Here is an 18,028-nt window from a genome sequence, read left to right as displayed (position 1 = left end):
TCAGTCTCGTCTCAGACTTGACCCATCAAGGACTCAGTCTTGACTCAGTCTCAGACCACAGTGTGAAGAGAAGGACTCGTAATTTCAGAGTGAGTCCTCGAAACCAACAGACTTTTTCTTATGTTCATGTTAACAAAAAATCCAATTGTCCATCATTACAAATAAATTTAAATAAAAAAATGTGTGGAAGAGAATGATTTGTGTGTTTTATTTAAGGTGAAATATGAACAAGGATGCATTGTCTGAAAACTGACTTGTTGTTATGGTCTTGGTCTCAACTCGGTCTCGACTCTTGAAAGACTTGGTCTCGACTCGGTCTTAACTCGGTCTCGACATAGGCGGTCTTGTCCCCATCACTAGCATGTACAAGCTATTTATCAAAATCCCTTGCATCACTTTTCTTTTCCTTAGCATGAGGGGGGAATTACACATAGTTTACTAAATATACATATAAAAAAAGAACATCTAATGTATTAGTTCTACTGGTCAATATATAAATTTGCTGTTACTGTTTCATCTTTTCGTCTAATTCCTTTTCAACTCCTTTGCTGTCTCCGTCAGTTCCATTCTAAACCTTTGGCTCCACTTGTCGACAGAGTCTGGCCTGGGATCAAATCCCACCAGTGTGTCTTTGCGAGTGTCTGCCAAGTTAATTTTCCTCTTTCAAACAAATATTTGATAAATAGCTTCCCCGCTCTCCACTGTCAGAATAGAAAAGCTCTTCCATGTCCTCCTCTCCAGCCGATCTCCGTCATTCTCTTTCCATCTCTGAGACAATTACAAACATCCCGCTTCCCATTTATGACCAACAATTAAACAGCACAGACGGAGGCTACTTCGTAAGCAGAGAGGAGAGGGTGAGGAGAGTGGGAGACGAATGAGAGTGAAATGAAGTAGAGTCAACAGTGAGAAAGAGAGAGGAAGGCTGACAGCACAATTAAGGTTTTTAATTCTCTGCTTGAGTGGGCCGGTCCAGTCTTTATGCTAATTAGGATGCCACGGCCATGTAATAAATCTCTATGATCCAGCCTCATTTCCCCTCTGTCTTTCTGTCTGTCTCTTTCACACACACACATACACACAGCAGCACTGAAAGTTCACCCATTACTTTCATGGCTACACTCTTTGGCTAGAGTGTTAATAGTTTTGATAAAATTGTTTTTTCGTGCAATTTTTAATGCTTTCCTGAGATCTGAGAGCCAGTGTGTGTCAGCACATACTGTTTACTGCTTGGCCGAGCATTAGCTGTCTTGGCTCAATGCCTATACCACATGTAGTTTCTCTCGCTGTTAACTCCCTTTATTAGTGTTTTTCAGGAATATGGTTTGCATGCCTACTATTGCTGGGCCACACTGCACAAACACACATTTAAAGATGCTGACGGAATGAATGCAGAAAATTTCCCTTATTCCTCCCTCTTTTTCTCTTATCCGCTCATCTCCATTTGACAGACACGTCTAATGATAACATCGGTAGATGGGAAGAAAACAGCACAACAATCCGCAGATAATTGGGGGCCCACGTTTAAAGTGGAGGAGAGAGTAAATGAGAGAGATAGATAAGTGGACTACAGAAAGAAGCTGGGTAAAGTAGCAACTAGCAGATACATTTTCACCCTCATTTAGGTCACATGGACGCACACTAATCAGTTTTTTTTCCTGTTGCTTCTCTACAGTGTGTCCCAAAGCCAATTTACACACAGAATCTATGTACAAATTTACTGCAAAGATATGTTAATTAAATAAATGAAGGTAAAAGCAGGCCCAAACAAATCAAGAAAGTGATTTTTTTTATTCAAGAAAACACACCACTATTTTTCAGCCTTGCTGCACAACTCTACAGTCAAACTCTTTCACTTCACCTCTGGTGTTGTGTTTTTTCACTGTCTTTCGCTGGTGTTGTACTTTCTCTTCAGCGGTACCATGCTGTGTAAGAGTCAAAATGGCGACTACTCCAACCACCAGGGCCAGGTGAAGCACATACAAAGCTACATGGAGGCAGGTCATCAGCATGGAGAAGCAGACTGAGGCGATGCACCACGGCCAGGCCACAAGCAGCAGGATGGAGTGACTGAGGGACTGGAGGACAAGAGCCGGGATGGACAGGATAAGTCTGACCAGTGTGGAGGTCAGCCATGAGTAAAAAGACAGAGGAGATAGGAGGATGGACACAGCGGCCTTGCTCATGGACAGAGCCTAGACCAGAAGAAGAGGAAGAACACAGATGATAAGAGATGATGATGAATGTAGAGCTGTTTATGGTTTTATGGAAGTTGCTTGTACTGCCTTCGCTTTTATTCATTCTCCATTGCTGCAATGGTTATTTTATGATTTATTTTAATTATTCACAGATATTGTTTTATTGCATAATTTATGTTATTTATAGATTTTAAGGGTTGAAAGGGCCGGGGGTAACCTATTTTTTTTATTGCATTTTAATACAGTAAATGTACCTTAAATGCAAATAAACTTTAACCTGATATGATAATGAAGATTAAAAAAAATGGGTAAATTTTTTTCCCTCTCCTTTAAGCCATTTATACATATTTGAGGTCTGCACATTGCAATGAAAAGAAATAAGAAGTTAATTATGAGATGTGTTGATACTTTCTGAACTATTGTTTCATGGGATCCGTCTTTGTCCTGGGAAACAATGTACTACTGTCATGCATCAGCCTAACTACATTATTCATGTTTTTTTCTTCAAGTTACCTCACAAGCACTTCCATGCAAGTTGTCATTGTTGTTGGCCTTGTGTATCCCTGAAAGTGAGAAGTGTACAAATACTCAGAAGAACAAACAAAACAGAAATGTGTCATGCAGTTGCCTCATGAAAACACACAACAAAATTGCTGGACCGTATCGGTATAATAGCACTTCTCAAGAAACATAAACTCACAAAGGAAAAGAAGAATGAGGGCCACTGCCAGTAAAAGCCTCATTTCTCTTGCTCACTTATGCACCCACAAGTCTGAAAACAACAACAACAAAAAATCATTTAGCTACAAAGCTGCCCAAATCTGTTCAAGTATTCACACAATTTAAAGATAGTTACTGCACATTTTGACACTTTTCCTGCTGTTAATCAAAGAAAACAGGTCAACTCACCCAACACTGCTCCACTGTGCTCCTCTATGTTAGCCTGATACAAAGGGTTACTGTACACGTCCCACTGCTCTATATTCTGCTGAGTGTTTCAGCTTTAATTCATTAATCACCACCCTGGATATTTCTGAAACCTCTTGGAGGAATTTTCAAAGCTGCATGGACTGAGAAACACAGCTTGGGTTAAGGGATTTCAGCGCCATCTGTGTGAATGGAGGGACAACAGCAACATTTCAGACTCCTTGTGTCATCATCCTCAACTCCTAAACTTTGGAACAATCTGCCTCTCTACATCAGACAGGCCTCCTCTCTGTCTGTTTTTAAATCCCTTCTGAAAACCCATTTTTTCTCCTTGGCCTTTGAGACCACGTGAGATGTTTGAATGTATTATTTTTATTCAGTTGTTTTATTTGGTATTGGTTTATTGTTCTTATTTGTTGTTTTTTTAAAATTATACAGCTTTTTATGTTTTTAATCTATTCTTGTATTTTGTTCTTTTATTCAGGTTTTATCTATTCTTCTGTATTTTTATTTATTTATTTTTAATCTATTCTTGAATTTTACTCTGTCATTCTGGTTTTTATTTATTTTTCTGTACAGCACTTTGGTCCACCGTGGTAGTTTTGAAGTGCTTTACAAATAAAGTTGGATTGGATTGGATCATCTAAATGTCAGAAATTTGTGGAGCATTTTATTAACTCTGTTTGTTTCTTTTCCAAGCACTAAGAATGGATTGATCTCCCGGGAGCCAGGAAAATAAAAGTTGTGGCTTTCTTACATCAAATAACTGTCTTGATTGGAAACAACATAATGCACCAATTTTATCAGATCAGTTTTTTAAATTCATAGAATGTCCTTTGCGGTTGACAGTTTTATTTCTTTATTTAATTATTTGAGTAAAGCTGTAAAATGCTTGTTCCCTGGAGAAAAAAAAAATGCATTGCTGGGTCTCAAGAGGTTAAACTCACACAAACCAAATGTGATAGGACCTATAGATTTTAGATGAAAGGTACATGCAGCCTGTAAAAGGTTGAGGATAAGGAGGAAATCAGAATGGGCCGAAAAGAGCAGGGGTTGAGGTGTTCCATTACGGTGACAGGAGCTGAGGTCCAGCTGTTGTCCACACTACGTGCACACAAGCACAGCTCTGATCCTTCAACCTCTGCTCAGCGGGAGTCATTGCCACCACTGGAACAATAGAGGAGGGTTTTTTTTTGTGTGTGTGTGCCCGTTTACTCTAACCTTCACCTCTGTCTTAAATTATCATCATACCCCCCACCCTCTTTAGACTCTATTAAGGTTAAACCCCCCTTATCATCACCTCAACTCACCATTAATCTCCTCCTTCCTGCTGAGACGCCAAGGAGAGCCTGCCACAAATAAATGCCAATCAGCTGCAACACTGCCATGACTAAGTGGCTTCTTGTCTTTAACAAAGAGAGGTAAAGGAGAGCCTATGGAGTTTTCTGTAGTGTTGTATTCCGTTCAGATGCGGAAACAACTCTGAATTCATTACCTGCAGCGCACAACCTAAGGCAATGATCATTATTTAGCCACTCAGACCAGTCACTACAATCACACTCCTACAGCTCTCTGCAATAACAATGATCATCCACCATTTTGAACACAGAAGCTTGTTCATTATTCTTACAGGGGGTTGCAATTTTACACTCAGTCCTTTATTTCAATGAGCTAAGAGGCAATGGAACTTTGGTATATGTATTATCTACTGAATGAATTGCTAAAAATGAAAATACTCCAATCTAAACTAACATTTAGGCACTAATCATTTACAAAAAGTTAAGTCTCTAAAGTGAAATAATATTGCAGACATCTGACACACGTCACCAGTCATTTCTATCACTTGTCAAATAAACTCAAAAATGCTGTCTCTACGCTAAACTGTCACCATCAATCTGCACTAAACAAGAAGAGACACTGAACAGGTGGATGGTGACAGAGTGTAAAACACAAAACTGCTCTGTCAAACTGCTGAATGAATACAGGAGACATGTGATGTCAAGAAGCTGATTTCAACTCCATCATCAGTCTCCATAAAGCTAGAATAGTCACACAGTAAATGCAGGCATGCCACAATTATCAAAAGTATTTATTTTACTCCTTTTAAAATCGCAAGTAGTACTTTTACAGACACAATGCGACAGACAATGAAAACCACAAAAGCACCATTAAAAAGTCAGAACAGACAATACAAACATCTAAAATAACATGACTGAAGATTTGTAAACATATGTACATAAAAACTAATGACAGTAAATTAATAATGCTCTGTTTCTTTGTTAGTCGATCCGAGTTATACCTACAGGGGAGAATAACATCAACATAAATATGGTAACAAGCAGCTAGTAGGTATAGCGGAAATAATCTTGTTACATTTCATACACATGTTTTCATCTCAAGAGAACTGAAACAGAATCCCTTTCACTTAATTGTTAATGTGAAATGAAAACAAAACAAAACAAAACAAAAAAAAACACCCATACAATATTCTATGTAAAACTACTGTACAGGAGCCAAACACGTGCCGCTCATATATTTACTGTAACACTTACTCTGGGGGCAGCAGGCTGCCCTTAAGACAATATTTAACACGAATAATGAAACACAGATCATTACTGTGCTGAGACACTGCAGAAATGGTATTATATTAATGAAAAAAAAAACAGTCCCCAGATTTTGAAATAGGTGAAAAGTGCTGACTATCATTACTAATATTTTGTTGGTTGGTTTTGTTTTCATTTCACAGTCTACATGTTTGAAATAAAGATTAGGAAAAAAAAAAAAAAAGACTTTGGCTCCCTCAAATACTGGATGTGGAGAGGATGTCCTCCACAAGGTGCTTGTAGACCCAGGCGTCCCCCTTCAGCCTCTGGCGCCGAATTCCAACAACCTCTGGCCTCTGCAGAAGACACACCTCCAACTCAAAGGCCATGGTCACCTTCCCAAAGTCACCCCATGTCCGGCACTTAAGAGTATACCTGAATGGGAACAAGAAAAAAAAATATACAGAATGTTTTACATTGAATGATATGATGAGTAGTCTTAGTAAGAAAGAATGGTGTGTTTCCTTACCCTTTCTGTGTGAAATCAACGTTTTTTGTGGGCAGGATGGAGAGAATCTGGTTAAGAACCTGATCTGGGTTGGTCTGGCTAGTCAGGGTCACATTGTACTGAACCTATAGGAAGACATGAAAATAAACTGATATATAACTGAAATACTCAAAAGTCAAACTACAACTAAAAAGACTAACCCATGAAGAAACTAACTATGTAACGCCTCATGTTTGTGTGGTGTCCAAGTGCTCACCTTGATCTTACGAGGACCATCACGCAGAGCTCGTCTCTTGCTGGGAGTGAGCATGGTGATCATCTTGTCGAGGCCTCTCTCCAATGACCCAAACACTTTCCCTGCTCTTTTCTTCTTCCCGCTGTCTTCCAGACCTGCCATATCCAAAGAGCGAGACCTGGGGACAAGCCAGGGTGTTACATCATATCACTATTTTTTTCAACCCAATTACTTCCATTTTAATTAAATCAAATAATACTAATTGATGCATTTAATAATACTGCTCATTCATGCTCTTGTTACATGCTTAAATTTAGAGAAGGAGGTTGTGCTCGACTTCTCAATAGTAATGAATCTTTTAGCCCACCGGTAACTTTTTGATGAGAACAATAGTCTGAGGCATCTCCTGTCCTGTCAGTGACAGTCTTTACTCTAACTGCCTACATACTCCATATCCCTGCTTCTGACTCCTGAACATCACTTACCTTCGCTCAGGACTCAAAGCCACTATTTCAAGGTCTGCAGGCTCCTTGGTCTCTGCTACCTTCTTCTTGTTCTGCTCTTTAGCGGCACTGCCTCCACCTATAACGCACAAAAACCTGGTTAAAATAAGTGAATGTTGCAACCAACAGCTACTACCTCTAAGCAAATAATATTTGTAAAGACAAATACATATTACATGCACCAACATTTGCACAAACTGTCAAATATTTAGATTTAATACTGAACTATGCAGCCTTAAAAATAGCTCTCAAAGCTGTAAAAAGTGTTCATATATTAGGAACTGAATAGGATATTTTTTTCTAATCATAGAAGTGGTGACAAAAGGGGAGCAGTACACGGGATGAAAAGTAAATAGACATTTCATCCCGTGACATAGGAGTTTTATACATAGGCTTTTGTCTACACCAAGACAAGCAGCCTGACACAAACACAGTCACACACACATGTGCGCACACAGAGTTAGGCTTTAGTGGCGAGAGAACACATGTCACTACAGCCCACGTGGGACAGTGAGCAGAGGAAAGAGACAGCTACACCTGTCACAGCACACGCCTAGGGACAGACACACACAGACCATGGTGTATGTGTGGACAAGTATATCAGAGGCAGCATGTTTGCAGAGCAGCTTAGAGAACAGAGGGCTGTAAGGAGACCAGGTCTGAGGGTTTAACACAAGGCTTGGTCCGCTGTGTTGCCTGGGCCGGGTTGAGTCCAGGTTGAAAAGAGACGCTAATGACGCTGGACATCTGAGCAGAAAAGTCACTTTGACAAATAATTAAGACTTTAATGATTCTCCATTCATATTAGTGTCCTTCATTCATAGATAAGTGAATAGAATTAGCTTCCTGATAATAACCTCACCTTTGCACGTTGACAGTGATAACTGTGTGTGTCAGTAAATGAGTGTGTCCATTTTTAGTAGCCCAATGACAGCTAAATCATAGAAATATGAGTGGCTTTGGGATAAAAACAGGCCCAATAAATGAGTTTATTACCAGAAGACAATTTACTTGCAAATGCGTGGCATGTGGATGTGGCACTTGTGATTATGAAAGCTGCATGAGACGAGGAGAGAGACAGATAAATGGCGAAAGAGAGCAACATTGAGAGGGGCAGTCGGCTAATGCAAATATTCTAAGAGATTCCACTTTAAGCCCTTGTTCAGAATTGAAACAATTATGTATGCAATCAAAATGACCTGAAGTTCAGTTTTAAGAGTACTTGTTAGCGCTGTTATTATTAAGTTGCAGAGAGCCTGTTCTTACCTTTAGGTGAAACTGCATTGACATTTTGATTAGGTGTGGTCAAAACATTCTTGGCGGGTCGTGCATTCTTCTTACTGGACACAGGAGTATGAGGAGGAGGCAATAAGAATTTTTCAGCATCCTTCTCCTGCACAGCAATATTCTCCTTGTTTTCTCTGGTTTTGTCTCTGTCCCGTCTCTCCTGGCGGTGGTGTGCTGCTGTTCGCCCCCTCTCGGGAGTCGGGCTGTGTCCATACCTCCTCTCCATTGCAGGAGATCCCACTCTCTTCAGGGATGCAACAAAGAGGGAAATATGATGTTAATGAACTCATTACAGCTACAAGTCAAAGCATAATTAATTTAAACTCATTCCTTTTTGCAAATTTACTCTGATGACACAGCAAAAACATGCTCATATTAATCTTAACTTTAGCATGCCGTTACCTTGTTATTTGGGGTTTCTCTCACTCTCTGAGGTGTATGTGGTGTAACTGAAGACCATGGGTAATCATCAATGTAGTCAGAGCAGAAGTCCAGAGAGCCAACAATGACAGCATCCTCATCCTCACTGAAGTGAAGGGCTTCCTTTGACTGGAAAGCAGGAGAGTAAATAAATAACAGCTAGTTAAGACAAAAGGATCTTCTGCAAAACAAGATCTACAGACCCAACAGGACTGCATTATTCAAAGTAAGATATAAGATGAGGAAGAAGGACTAAGCCAGAGCATGCAGAATAGAGGACTGTGGCAGTTGTGGTTCCCAGTCTGACCTGGATTCCCTGGTGCAATGGAGAGCAGGAGTCCTCATAGAAAGCTGGTTGAGCGTGCAGTCTGACAGGCTTGCCCCTTTGCTTCTTTGACAGCAGCAGAAGGTAGGTAGCTGTGGTGTGGTCGTATCGCCACTGTCACAAATAAAACAAATTACAGAGCATATCTACCAGTGGCTGTGCAAAACAATATTTAGGCAGATTAAAAAGGCTGAATATGATCATACATATCAGGTTTTTAAGATGTCACCATCAAAAACACAATGAAATTAACTGGTAAAACAGGACAAACCTCCTTCACCAGTGCTGTTGTGCTCTCTCTTGATCGCTTCATGTTGACCGCCATCTCGGTGATACAGTCTTCATCTATGTGACCAAGCTACAAAAAGACCCAAACTGTTCACACCAACAAAGATAACATTTTCACTTTTTTTTTAGTGTATGAGCAAAGATAATACTTCTCACAATTTAATGCTTGTACTGTGTTTTTTATTGTTTCAGGCAAAGTAGTTGTATGGTGAAAGCAATAAGAAGGGCAAATACGACAAAAATAATTAAACTCATGGTACAACATGAAGAGAAAGTAAATAGCCAATATGTTGCCAAAATGTTTATGGATGTATCTGTAACAGCATATTTGTGTGTGTTTGGGTGAAAATACCGGCCGTCTGCTGTGCCACTCCACAGGACTGTTGTACTCTTTCAGCACCCAGGGATGGTCCAGTAGTTGCCTGACACTGAGACGCCGCTTGGGGTCCACCTGCAGGGCACACATAGAAACTACAGCTCAATATACAGAAGACTTCCCCTAACCTCATCTAAACATCCAATGTATGTATGATGCAAGGACATCAGACATTATTTATGATGATCTAATAAAAATAATTCTCAAAAGTGAAACAACTAACGAAATGAGTTTTTACCAAATAAATAATACCTGAGAGATGGTGGATGGTAAAAGACAGAGGGAACAGCGGAATACATACCTGCATCATCTGGTTGAGGAGGAGGATACTGCCTGGAGAAAGCCAATGTGGATTGTCATATTTACCTCTCTTAAAAAGTAAGCAAAAACAAGGACAAAAAAAAATAATTTAGGTGGTTATAATTTCCACAACAGTCTCATAACAGACACATAAATCGAGTAACCTGGAAGCAAAATGAGAAAAAAAGCATTTTGTCCTCTGATCCTGTTTTGTTTAGGGAGAGCTTTTACAAAATAGCACACTAAAAGGAACAATTTGACTAAAGAAGAGTAAGCTCATTTTCTTCCTCAAGATAAGACATATTGTAACACTGACACCACAAGTATCTGTTCTTTGAATGTGAGGCTACAACCATAATATTTTTAGCAAAAAGACAGAAATTTTCTCATTTAATTAAATTAATCCTATTATGTCAAATGTAAAACTATTCTCGAGGTGGGTTCTACATCATAGCAACTGGTTCGAAAACATTGCAAACACATTCTTACCGTAATCTTCCTGTAGAGGACCACGCAGTTATCATCATCAAAAGGCAGGTATCCACAGAGCAGAGCGAACAGCAGCACTCCCATACTCCACACGTCAGCCTGAAAGTTACATATCACACAGCAGTATTTCAGCTTCAAGTCTTACAGCAAGGATTTCACAGCTCAGTTGCACGGAGTCATGCACCAGCGAATATGACCAGAACACCATGAAAAGTCCAAAATGTGGAACAGGCAGGTAATCATTAATTTTAGTTGAAAAACAAATGTTTTGTGGGTTTAAAAAAAATATGCAATTGCATTTCTGGATGTTACATAAGAAGCATCCCGTCTGCATGTCTCACCTCTGAACCTATATATGCTTTTCCCTGAATGAGCTCAGGAGCAGCATAAGCAGGGCTTCCACAACACGTCATAAGCTCATAGCCCAGACCTCCCTAGGAGAGAAAACACATGTATGCACCATATCAACATGCAGTAACTAAAATGTACGCACATACTTGTCTTATGGGCTTCCATCTGTTAGGCTCTTGAATTTCATAGACATGAATTTTGAGGGACAAAATATTTCAAGATTTTGACAAGTACAGGCCAAATACACAGTTTGAAACCTATTTTTAGTACAAACATTGCTTTGATAAATCTCTTAGAGGACCTGATACACACAGTAAGAAAGGAAATATCATGTACCTTAGGTCTTGCGCATAAGCCAAAATCAATGAGCTTCAAATTGTGGTCTGCATCAATCAGCAAGTTTTCCTAAAATTGAAAGAGAAACATGGCAGCAAAGATTCAACAAGACAAATCCGAAATAAATCTTATTTATGTGTTTATTAACTTCAGATATTGTTTCATATACATAGTTTTTTAATATGTATGGTTATTTTACCGGTTTAAGGTCTCTGTGTGCATAACCCTGGCTGTGGACGTAAGCAATTGCAGACACGATCTGCCTAAAAAATACTCTGGTTTCCTCCTCTGAAAGACGGTCTTTTGCAATGATGTAGTCAAACAACTCTCCGCCTGGGCAGTACTGAAAGGCAGGAAGTAAAGGATGGGGAGAGAACAAAGAAAAACATCAATATTTATATGCACGGATACTGTGTATATCTATGTGTGTTGGATAATTACCTCCAACACCATGAAGATCTGGGTGGAGGTCTCAATAACTTGGTAGAGACGACAGACGTGCTGATGACTGAGGTTTTTCATTGCTTCAATCTCCACTTTCACACGAGGAAGATCATCCTGTGGAAAGCAATAACATCATTTGTTCTCCGTGTACTTCCTGTTACTTTTTATTACATGTTTTGTTAGCTCAGCCTTATTCCATTTTATTTGTACTGCATTTTCTTAAATCTGTTAATTCTGCTGTCATGATTACTTCATACGGATCCCAAGAAGACAAGCAATGTTCAAAATTATGTGGAATACATCAGCTAATACAGAACAAAACAAATGTAAAAACTTTGTCAACTAAGGCTGGAAAACATTAAGACAAATATATCAAGACATTTTTAAAAACTTTTCATTTTACTTGATCTATATAATACTTTTTTAGGTTGCCTGTCAGAAAATCAAGACAATGAACCTGTCATGGGTGTGGTAAGTTGCTGTGATCACATTTTCATATAGTCTGAAAAGTTCTCAATATATCTCTCAATATAGTAAGTACATTTACCTCTGGACTTTGTGTTGGTATTTTTTTGTGATTTTTGTTTTCTTTGTTATTTTGGGAACATTTGAGGTGCTAGTACTCTAAAAGCCAAACATTTATGAACACATTTGCCACAGAATTAAAAGATGCATAGTGGTCATTACAGTGGACATCTGTTCAAAGCTGTTCTCTTATACAGGGTGGGGAAGCAAAATTTACAATATTTTGAGGCAGGGATTGAAAGACAGTGTATGACCAATTAGTTTATTGAAAGTCATGAGAATTTATTTGCCACAAAAAAATTGACATAATAGAAAATGTTTTTATTCTATGTGTCCTCCTTCTTTCTCAATAACTGCCTTCACACGCTTCCTGAAACTTGCGCAAGTGTTCCTCAACTATTCGGGTGACAACTTCTCCCATTCTTCTTTAATAGTATCTTCCAGACTTTCTCGTAATAGTTTTGCTCATAGTCATTCTCTTCTTTACATTATAAACAGTCTTTATGGACACTCCAACTATTTTTGAAATCTCCTTTGGTGTGATGAGTGCATTCAGCAAATCACACACTCTTTGACATTTGCTTTCCTGATTACTCATATGGGCAAAAGTTTCTGAAAAGGTATGGATAATAGCGTTAGGTATGATTATGACATCAATATATGTTTGGTTTCAAAACAATTGACGTAGTGCCTGCTGAGAAAAAACAACTAAATGTTCATTGTAAATTTTGCTTCCCCACCCTGTATATTCATGGATTTTGTTGTTTTAGTTCCATATCAGCCAACACAGTGGACGTTTATGCATCATCTCATACAATGCAATTCATACTATTACTGTAACTATGCTGTTCTAGATAAACCTGATCTGCAGTAACATGTTTGAGTGTAAAAAAAATTGTTAATTGTTATTAGACTGTAATTAACAGTTTTTTTTGTTTTTCTAAACAAAAAGTTTTTTGGTTTTTTTTTTGCATATTATCTCCATGAAGTGAGTAACAACTAGTATTAGAGTATGTTAAAATGTGAGAAAACGTGAGATTAGCAGGATTAAAAATGTTTTTATTTCATAGTTTTCACGCAGTATATCAGTAAATACATATTTCTTTGCTTCTAACATTAAGCCCATGGTGTCCAGCTGAGTGGACATTTTTGTAACTTTATGAAAAAAAATCAATTGCATTGTTTTTTTTTTTCATGCCTAAAGAGAGATAAAAACATTCAGGAAAAAAAGCTTGATTATGGTTCTAATAATTCATGCACGAAAGGGTTAAAGTATCTATTTTCACTCACCCCAAGGTCCTTCTTGTTCATAATTTTAATCGCAACCATTTCTCCCGTCAAAATGTGTCGACCCAGTTTGACTTTTGCAAAACCTCCTGAAAAAGACAGACACACACACACACACACACACACACACACACACACACACACACACACACACACATTAGGGAGAGAATGTCAGTGACCAAACTTTAAGTCAAAACAGTAACACTGACACACACATTACCTGAGCCTATGGTTTCATAGATTTCATAGTATTTGTGGAGCTCGTCGGCTCCGCGGGGCTCCGTCCTCTCCACGGGCATCCTCTCTGCTTCAGCCGCACGGTGTTCACCTCCCTGCGGTCAGAGAACACAGGAACACAGAACCAGCTTTAATGACACCGCTAATGGCTAAATATTGCGACATTTACCGAAAAACACATTTATAACACGCGTCTCTTGCTAGCAGACATTAGCTAACATCTGTGTTAGCTTCAGTTGGCTCTGCTCTACTAACGCAGAGCTAAAGTCATTAAAAACACCGAAAGAGTTGGAAATGAAACACATAAATGCTGCGTTCCTACAGTGCAAATTAATGACGCTTTTCGCATTGTAACTTTACCTAAATGTGTCTTTTAAAGGCTGAAAAAAACAGACTGCAGATATGGTTAACATCCACCCTACAGCCCTCTGGCACAAATGTTAATTGTTACAGAAGTTTGAATTTCGCACGTCGACGTTGACTGCATTTCCTACTTCCGGTTTTTGTGACGCGCGCCCCCCTCTGTCCAAATGAGGAACTGCTGCCACACAGCGATACCACATAAAGTATCAGCCTATGTAAATAAAAAAGGTTTTTAGATTTGAAAAAAAAGAAGAGAAAGAAACTTAACCCTCCGGCTGCGCTTTTTAGGCACACTTTGCACTTCGTGTTAAAAAACTTCTTATTATTTTTCACAATTTAAATAAGGTTAGAATTCAAAAGTTGTTCATTTTTACATGATCTTTAAAATTCTGGCCACCAACTAAAATTTACACATTGTAAACAAAAGAAAATTACAAGCATCTGTCTCCCAAGTGTGCCTAAAACGCACTATTTCTTCCATTATAACCACTGTTTTTGATCCGTAAGCCATTAAGGCATAAACCATGCTTTTACTGATATCTGAGCTTTATTTGAGAGGGGAGGGTCTAAATTAATTTATTAATATTGTTAATGTTGCTGTTAATCATTGACATATGCCAGGCTGCAAAAGTCAAATAATATGTAATCCAATTTTTATGTAGTATGTTGGAAAACAAACAAACAAACAAACAAACATATTTTGTGTTTTTTGCATCGAAAAATATAGTGACATCATGATGAAAAGAGATTGTTTAAAGGGTTAAAAAAATCTAAAATGAATGATCATTTCATATGTATGATTAGGGCTGATCTTGATTTTCAAAAATAAAATCAAATTAGAGCAGAAAAATGAATCAATATATAATATTTAATTGTTTGATTTTATTTATATATACCCGTGTGCATTTTACGCACACTTGGCGACAGATGCTAGTATTTTTGAACATTTGACCTAGCGCCAAAAATAATAATGCAAATTAACCAATATTGCTGTTAATCATTGACATATGCCCAGCTGCAAAAATCAAATAATATGTGATCCACTTTTTCTGTAGTATATTGAAAAAAAAATAATTTTTTGTGCTTTTTGCATCCAAAAAAATGGTTTGTTTACATTACAAACACAGCATTTAAAGGGTTGAAAAAATGTGACAATTATGGAGTATTTGGTATGTTTATTTATGGCTCAAGTTGATTAAATAGAAAAAAATGTAAAAGAATTAAAAACAAACTGTAGGAAATTTTTTTTTGACATTATTCCACAAGTGTGCAAAAATGGCACACTTGGTACTTAGAAAGGACCTTGCTGAACGGGATACCGGAGGGTTAAAGAAACCACACAGTCATATCCGTCAACAAGTGAATTAAACTGACATTTATTCAAGTAAAAAGTACAATATTCAAATGTCAAATGTAATATGAGAAAGGTACAATACATTGAGCATATAACAACATTTTCATTGTTGGAGGTAAGTGTTGAAAAAATTACCTTTCAGCTTAATTTTACCTTCATTTCACTTCTTTTGTAGTTTTTTCAGTAAATTGTCTTTTCTTACAAAACATCTATCACTATTAATCCCACCATTTGTAATGTAATCATTTGTCTGTTGTTCATTCACTCATGATTGTTGCTGTTATTTTACTGATGACCATTGTTGCTAATCCACTCTTGAATGTTTAAAATACATTTTCCATTCTTTTTATTGTACTACAGTGCTTCATTTAGCCTGGCCCACTTTTGATCACCTTTTGTATGAATTGGTCACTGCTAAATTATACAGGCAGAATATCACTGCCTTCTTAGTGTTAGATTCTGTCTCCATTGCACAGTGAATAATGCTCACATGAACCACACACTGGTTGTACTCTGGAAGATGTCTTCAACAAGGACTTTTAGAGATGCATTGTACTTAAGCACAAATCTGAGGTATTTACAGCCTTTTTTGCTCCATGTTTCTATTTTATGTAAGCTTGGTTTTTTTTAAACCTTTATTTAATGAGGGGGAAAAAAAGTTCATTGAGATTAAAAATCTCTTTTTCGAGAGTGTCCTGGCCAAGACAGCAGCAGCAGCAGCAGCAGAAGTTACACAAAATGGAAATCACAGTCATACATTCACACTAAACATATACATAGACACAATGAAAGTCAGTACTAAAAAACAAACTTAAAACTGATAAGAACATACATATAAAATGTCACCATTATTTTAAAATGTACTAAAAGTAATGTTCCTTAAAAGCATCTCAAAGCCAAACTCAATTCAATCAATTAGAAAAAACATCTACGTCCACATTTGTCCTTTTCCCATTCGTTTACTTGTTTCATTTGCTTGTACCTCTATCCACTATGTCTCGGAGGCATATTGTACTCTTTACTCCATGTCATTAGTTTGACAGATTTGCTGTTCAGATGATCCTTTCATCCAGCAAAAAACATCTATTCTATTCTATTCTATTCTATTCTATTCTATTCTATTCTATTCTATTCTATTCTATTCTATTCTATTCTATTCCAAATCAGCTCAAGCTTTTACACATTTATGGTAGTAAAATGCAACATTCACATTAATGTAGCAGCATCACATATATAAGTGAGTGGCACCATTTTACTGCACATTGACTACATTTACTTTGTATAATATTTACATTTTTCCACCTTAATAAGGTTTTGAATGCAGAATGTTTAGTCAACTCATAGCAGAGCATTTCCATTGTGTGGTATTTGTACATTTAAGTAAGTAAAGAATTCACCACTAAAAGTAGGCCTACATCGACCTAATATCTTACAACAGTAAAAGTCATTAAATATTTCATTATTAATTTATAATTGAGAGTTAAATATTGTAAAAAGGCACTGGTCTGTAGAGATTTACTCCATATTGTTCGAAAGTGGATGAGTTCTAGGACAAAGTACTTGAGATCTGAATGCTCGGCCTTCATTTGACAGACTTCACAGTGGCCTAGTCTCAACCCACGCATCATAATTGGATCACAAAATGACAATAATTTATTAAATATTGGTGTTTATCTTCCAATAGACTTACAGAGATTGAAAGATTTATAAACCCTGAAGCTGTCCTGGCTCATCTCAGCTTTTGGTGAACTACCACATCACTAAAAGATTTAATGTTACTGTTTTCCTTGTCAAGTGTTTGTACATATGTAGAAAACTAACACTTGCCCCACTGCATCACATTTCTTCGCTAAAGTAATAGATAAAACGAGAAATAACACTTAACATTCTATAGTCAAATACATGTTGCATGGATAACATCTTTCTGAGAGGTAGTGGTTACCTTTCAACATATAGTTTCATGTGCATTCATGGGCAAGAACACATGACCTGTGGGATGAAAAGAGTGTTGACATGTCATACCTCCTCTACTTGACCCCGTAGGTATGTGGCTGCTGTAGCTGACCAGAGAGGGGTGTATTTAAGGTGTCAGAGGGCATGTGCCTTCACCTGCACATGTCTAAAACCTGTAATCAGAAAAAGGTGAAAGGTGAGACCACTGGATGCATCTTAACAGATCCAGCGTCCATGACTTACAACCACTCTCACTGGCACTGTTTGCCTTCCTGTGCTGTGAAAACAACAGGACCTGCATCAGCAAGGAAAACTAAAAAAAAAAAAAAACCAAAACAAAACAAAAAAAACAGCAAAAGTAGTAAAGGACATCCTGAAAATGTCAAATCAGAATATGTTTACTTAGAAAATATTACATCCTCATGGTCAAACAACAGTGAAAAAAATGTAAGTGATTGATTATGGTTTCTTCTCTGTGTTTCTCATGGTTGTTAGGAGAGGAGTTAGTCGTTAGGGAAGTAACTGGTGGTTAGGGGATGTCCAGGTGTCAGGGGGCTGACAGAACCCCTCATTTGGTTTCTGTGGCAGCTGGCCAGGCAGGACACAACAAAGGCACATCAAACAACACACAGCTGGAAGAAAAGAGACAGGATCGACTGTCTGTGGAGAGATGAAGAACACAGAATGGAGAGGAAAAGGGGAAGGGGAGAGAAGAAGAGGAAAAGGGAAATAAAGGCGGTGGAAGCTAATCATACAACATGTAGTACACTGAATGTTTA

At 37.8% G+C, this 18,028-nt stretch overlaps 1 protein-coding gene across 1 annotated transcript; it reads right to left on the bottom strand.

The window, feature by feature from the left end:
- Positions 1-5,196: 5,196 nt before the first annotated feature.
- melk (maternal embryonic leucine zipper kinase) lies at positions 5,197-14,035 on the bottom strand. The gene is made up of 18 exons (XM_030147730.1): positions 13,940-14,035; positions 13,563-13,674; positions 13,346-13,431; positions 11,528-11,644; positions 11,286-11,429; positions 11,087-11,155; positions 10,741-10,833; positions 10,400-10,498; positions 9,912-9,980; positions 9,587-9,685; positions 9,218-9,304; positions 8,929-9,060; positions 8,604-8,750; positions 8,181-8,445; positions 6,897-6,993; positions 6,433-6,589; positions 6,198-6,301; positions 5,197-6,103 (listed from the first exon to the last, which is right to left on the bottom strand). The coding sequence occupies exons 2-18, from the start codon at positions 13,639-13,641 to the stop codon at positions 5,926-5,928; spliced, it is 2,022 nt and encodes a 673-aa protein (XP_030003590.1). The 5' UTR covers positions 13,642-13,674; positions 13,940-14,035; the 3' UTR covers positions 5,197-5,925.
- Between the last annotated feature and the right edge of the window lie 3,993 nt (positions 14,036-18,028).

The sequence above is a fragment of the Sphaeramia orbicularis genome, chromosome 1, assembly GCF_902148855.1.
Source record: "Sphaeramia orbicularis chromosome 1, fSphaOr1.1, whole genome shotgun sequence".
Classification (NCBI taxonomy): Eukaryota; Metazoa; Chordata; class Actinopteri; order Kurtiformes; family Apogonidae; genus Sphaeramia; species Sphaeramia orbicularis.
This window is presented reverse-complemented; position numbering and strand designations above follow the sequence as displayed.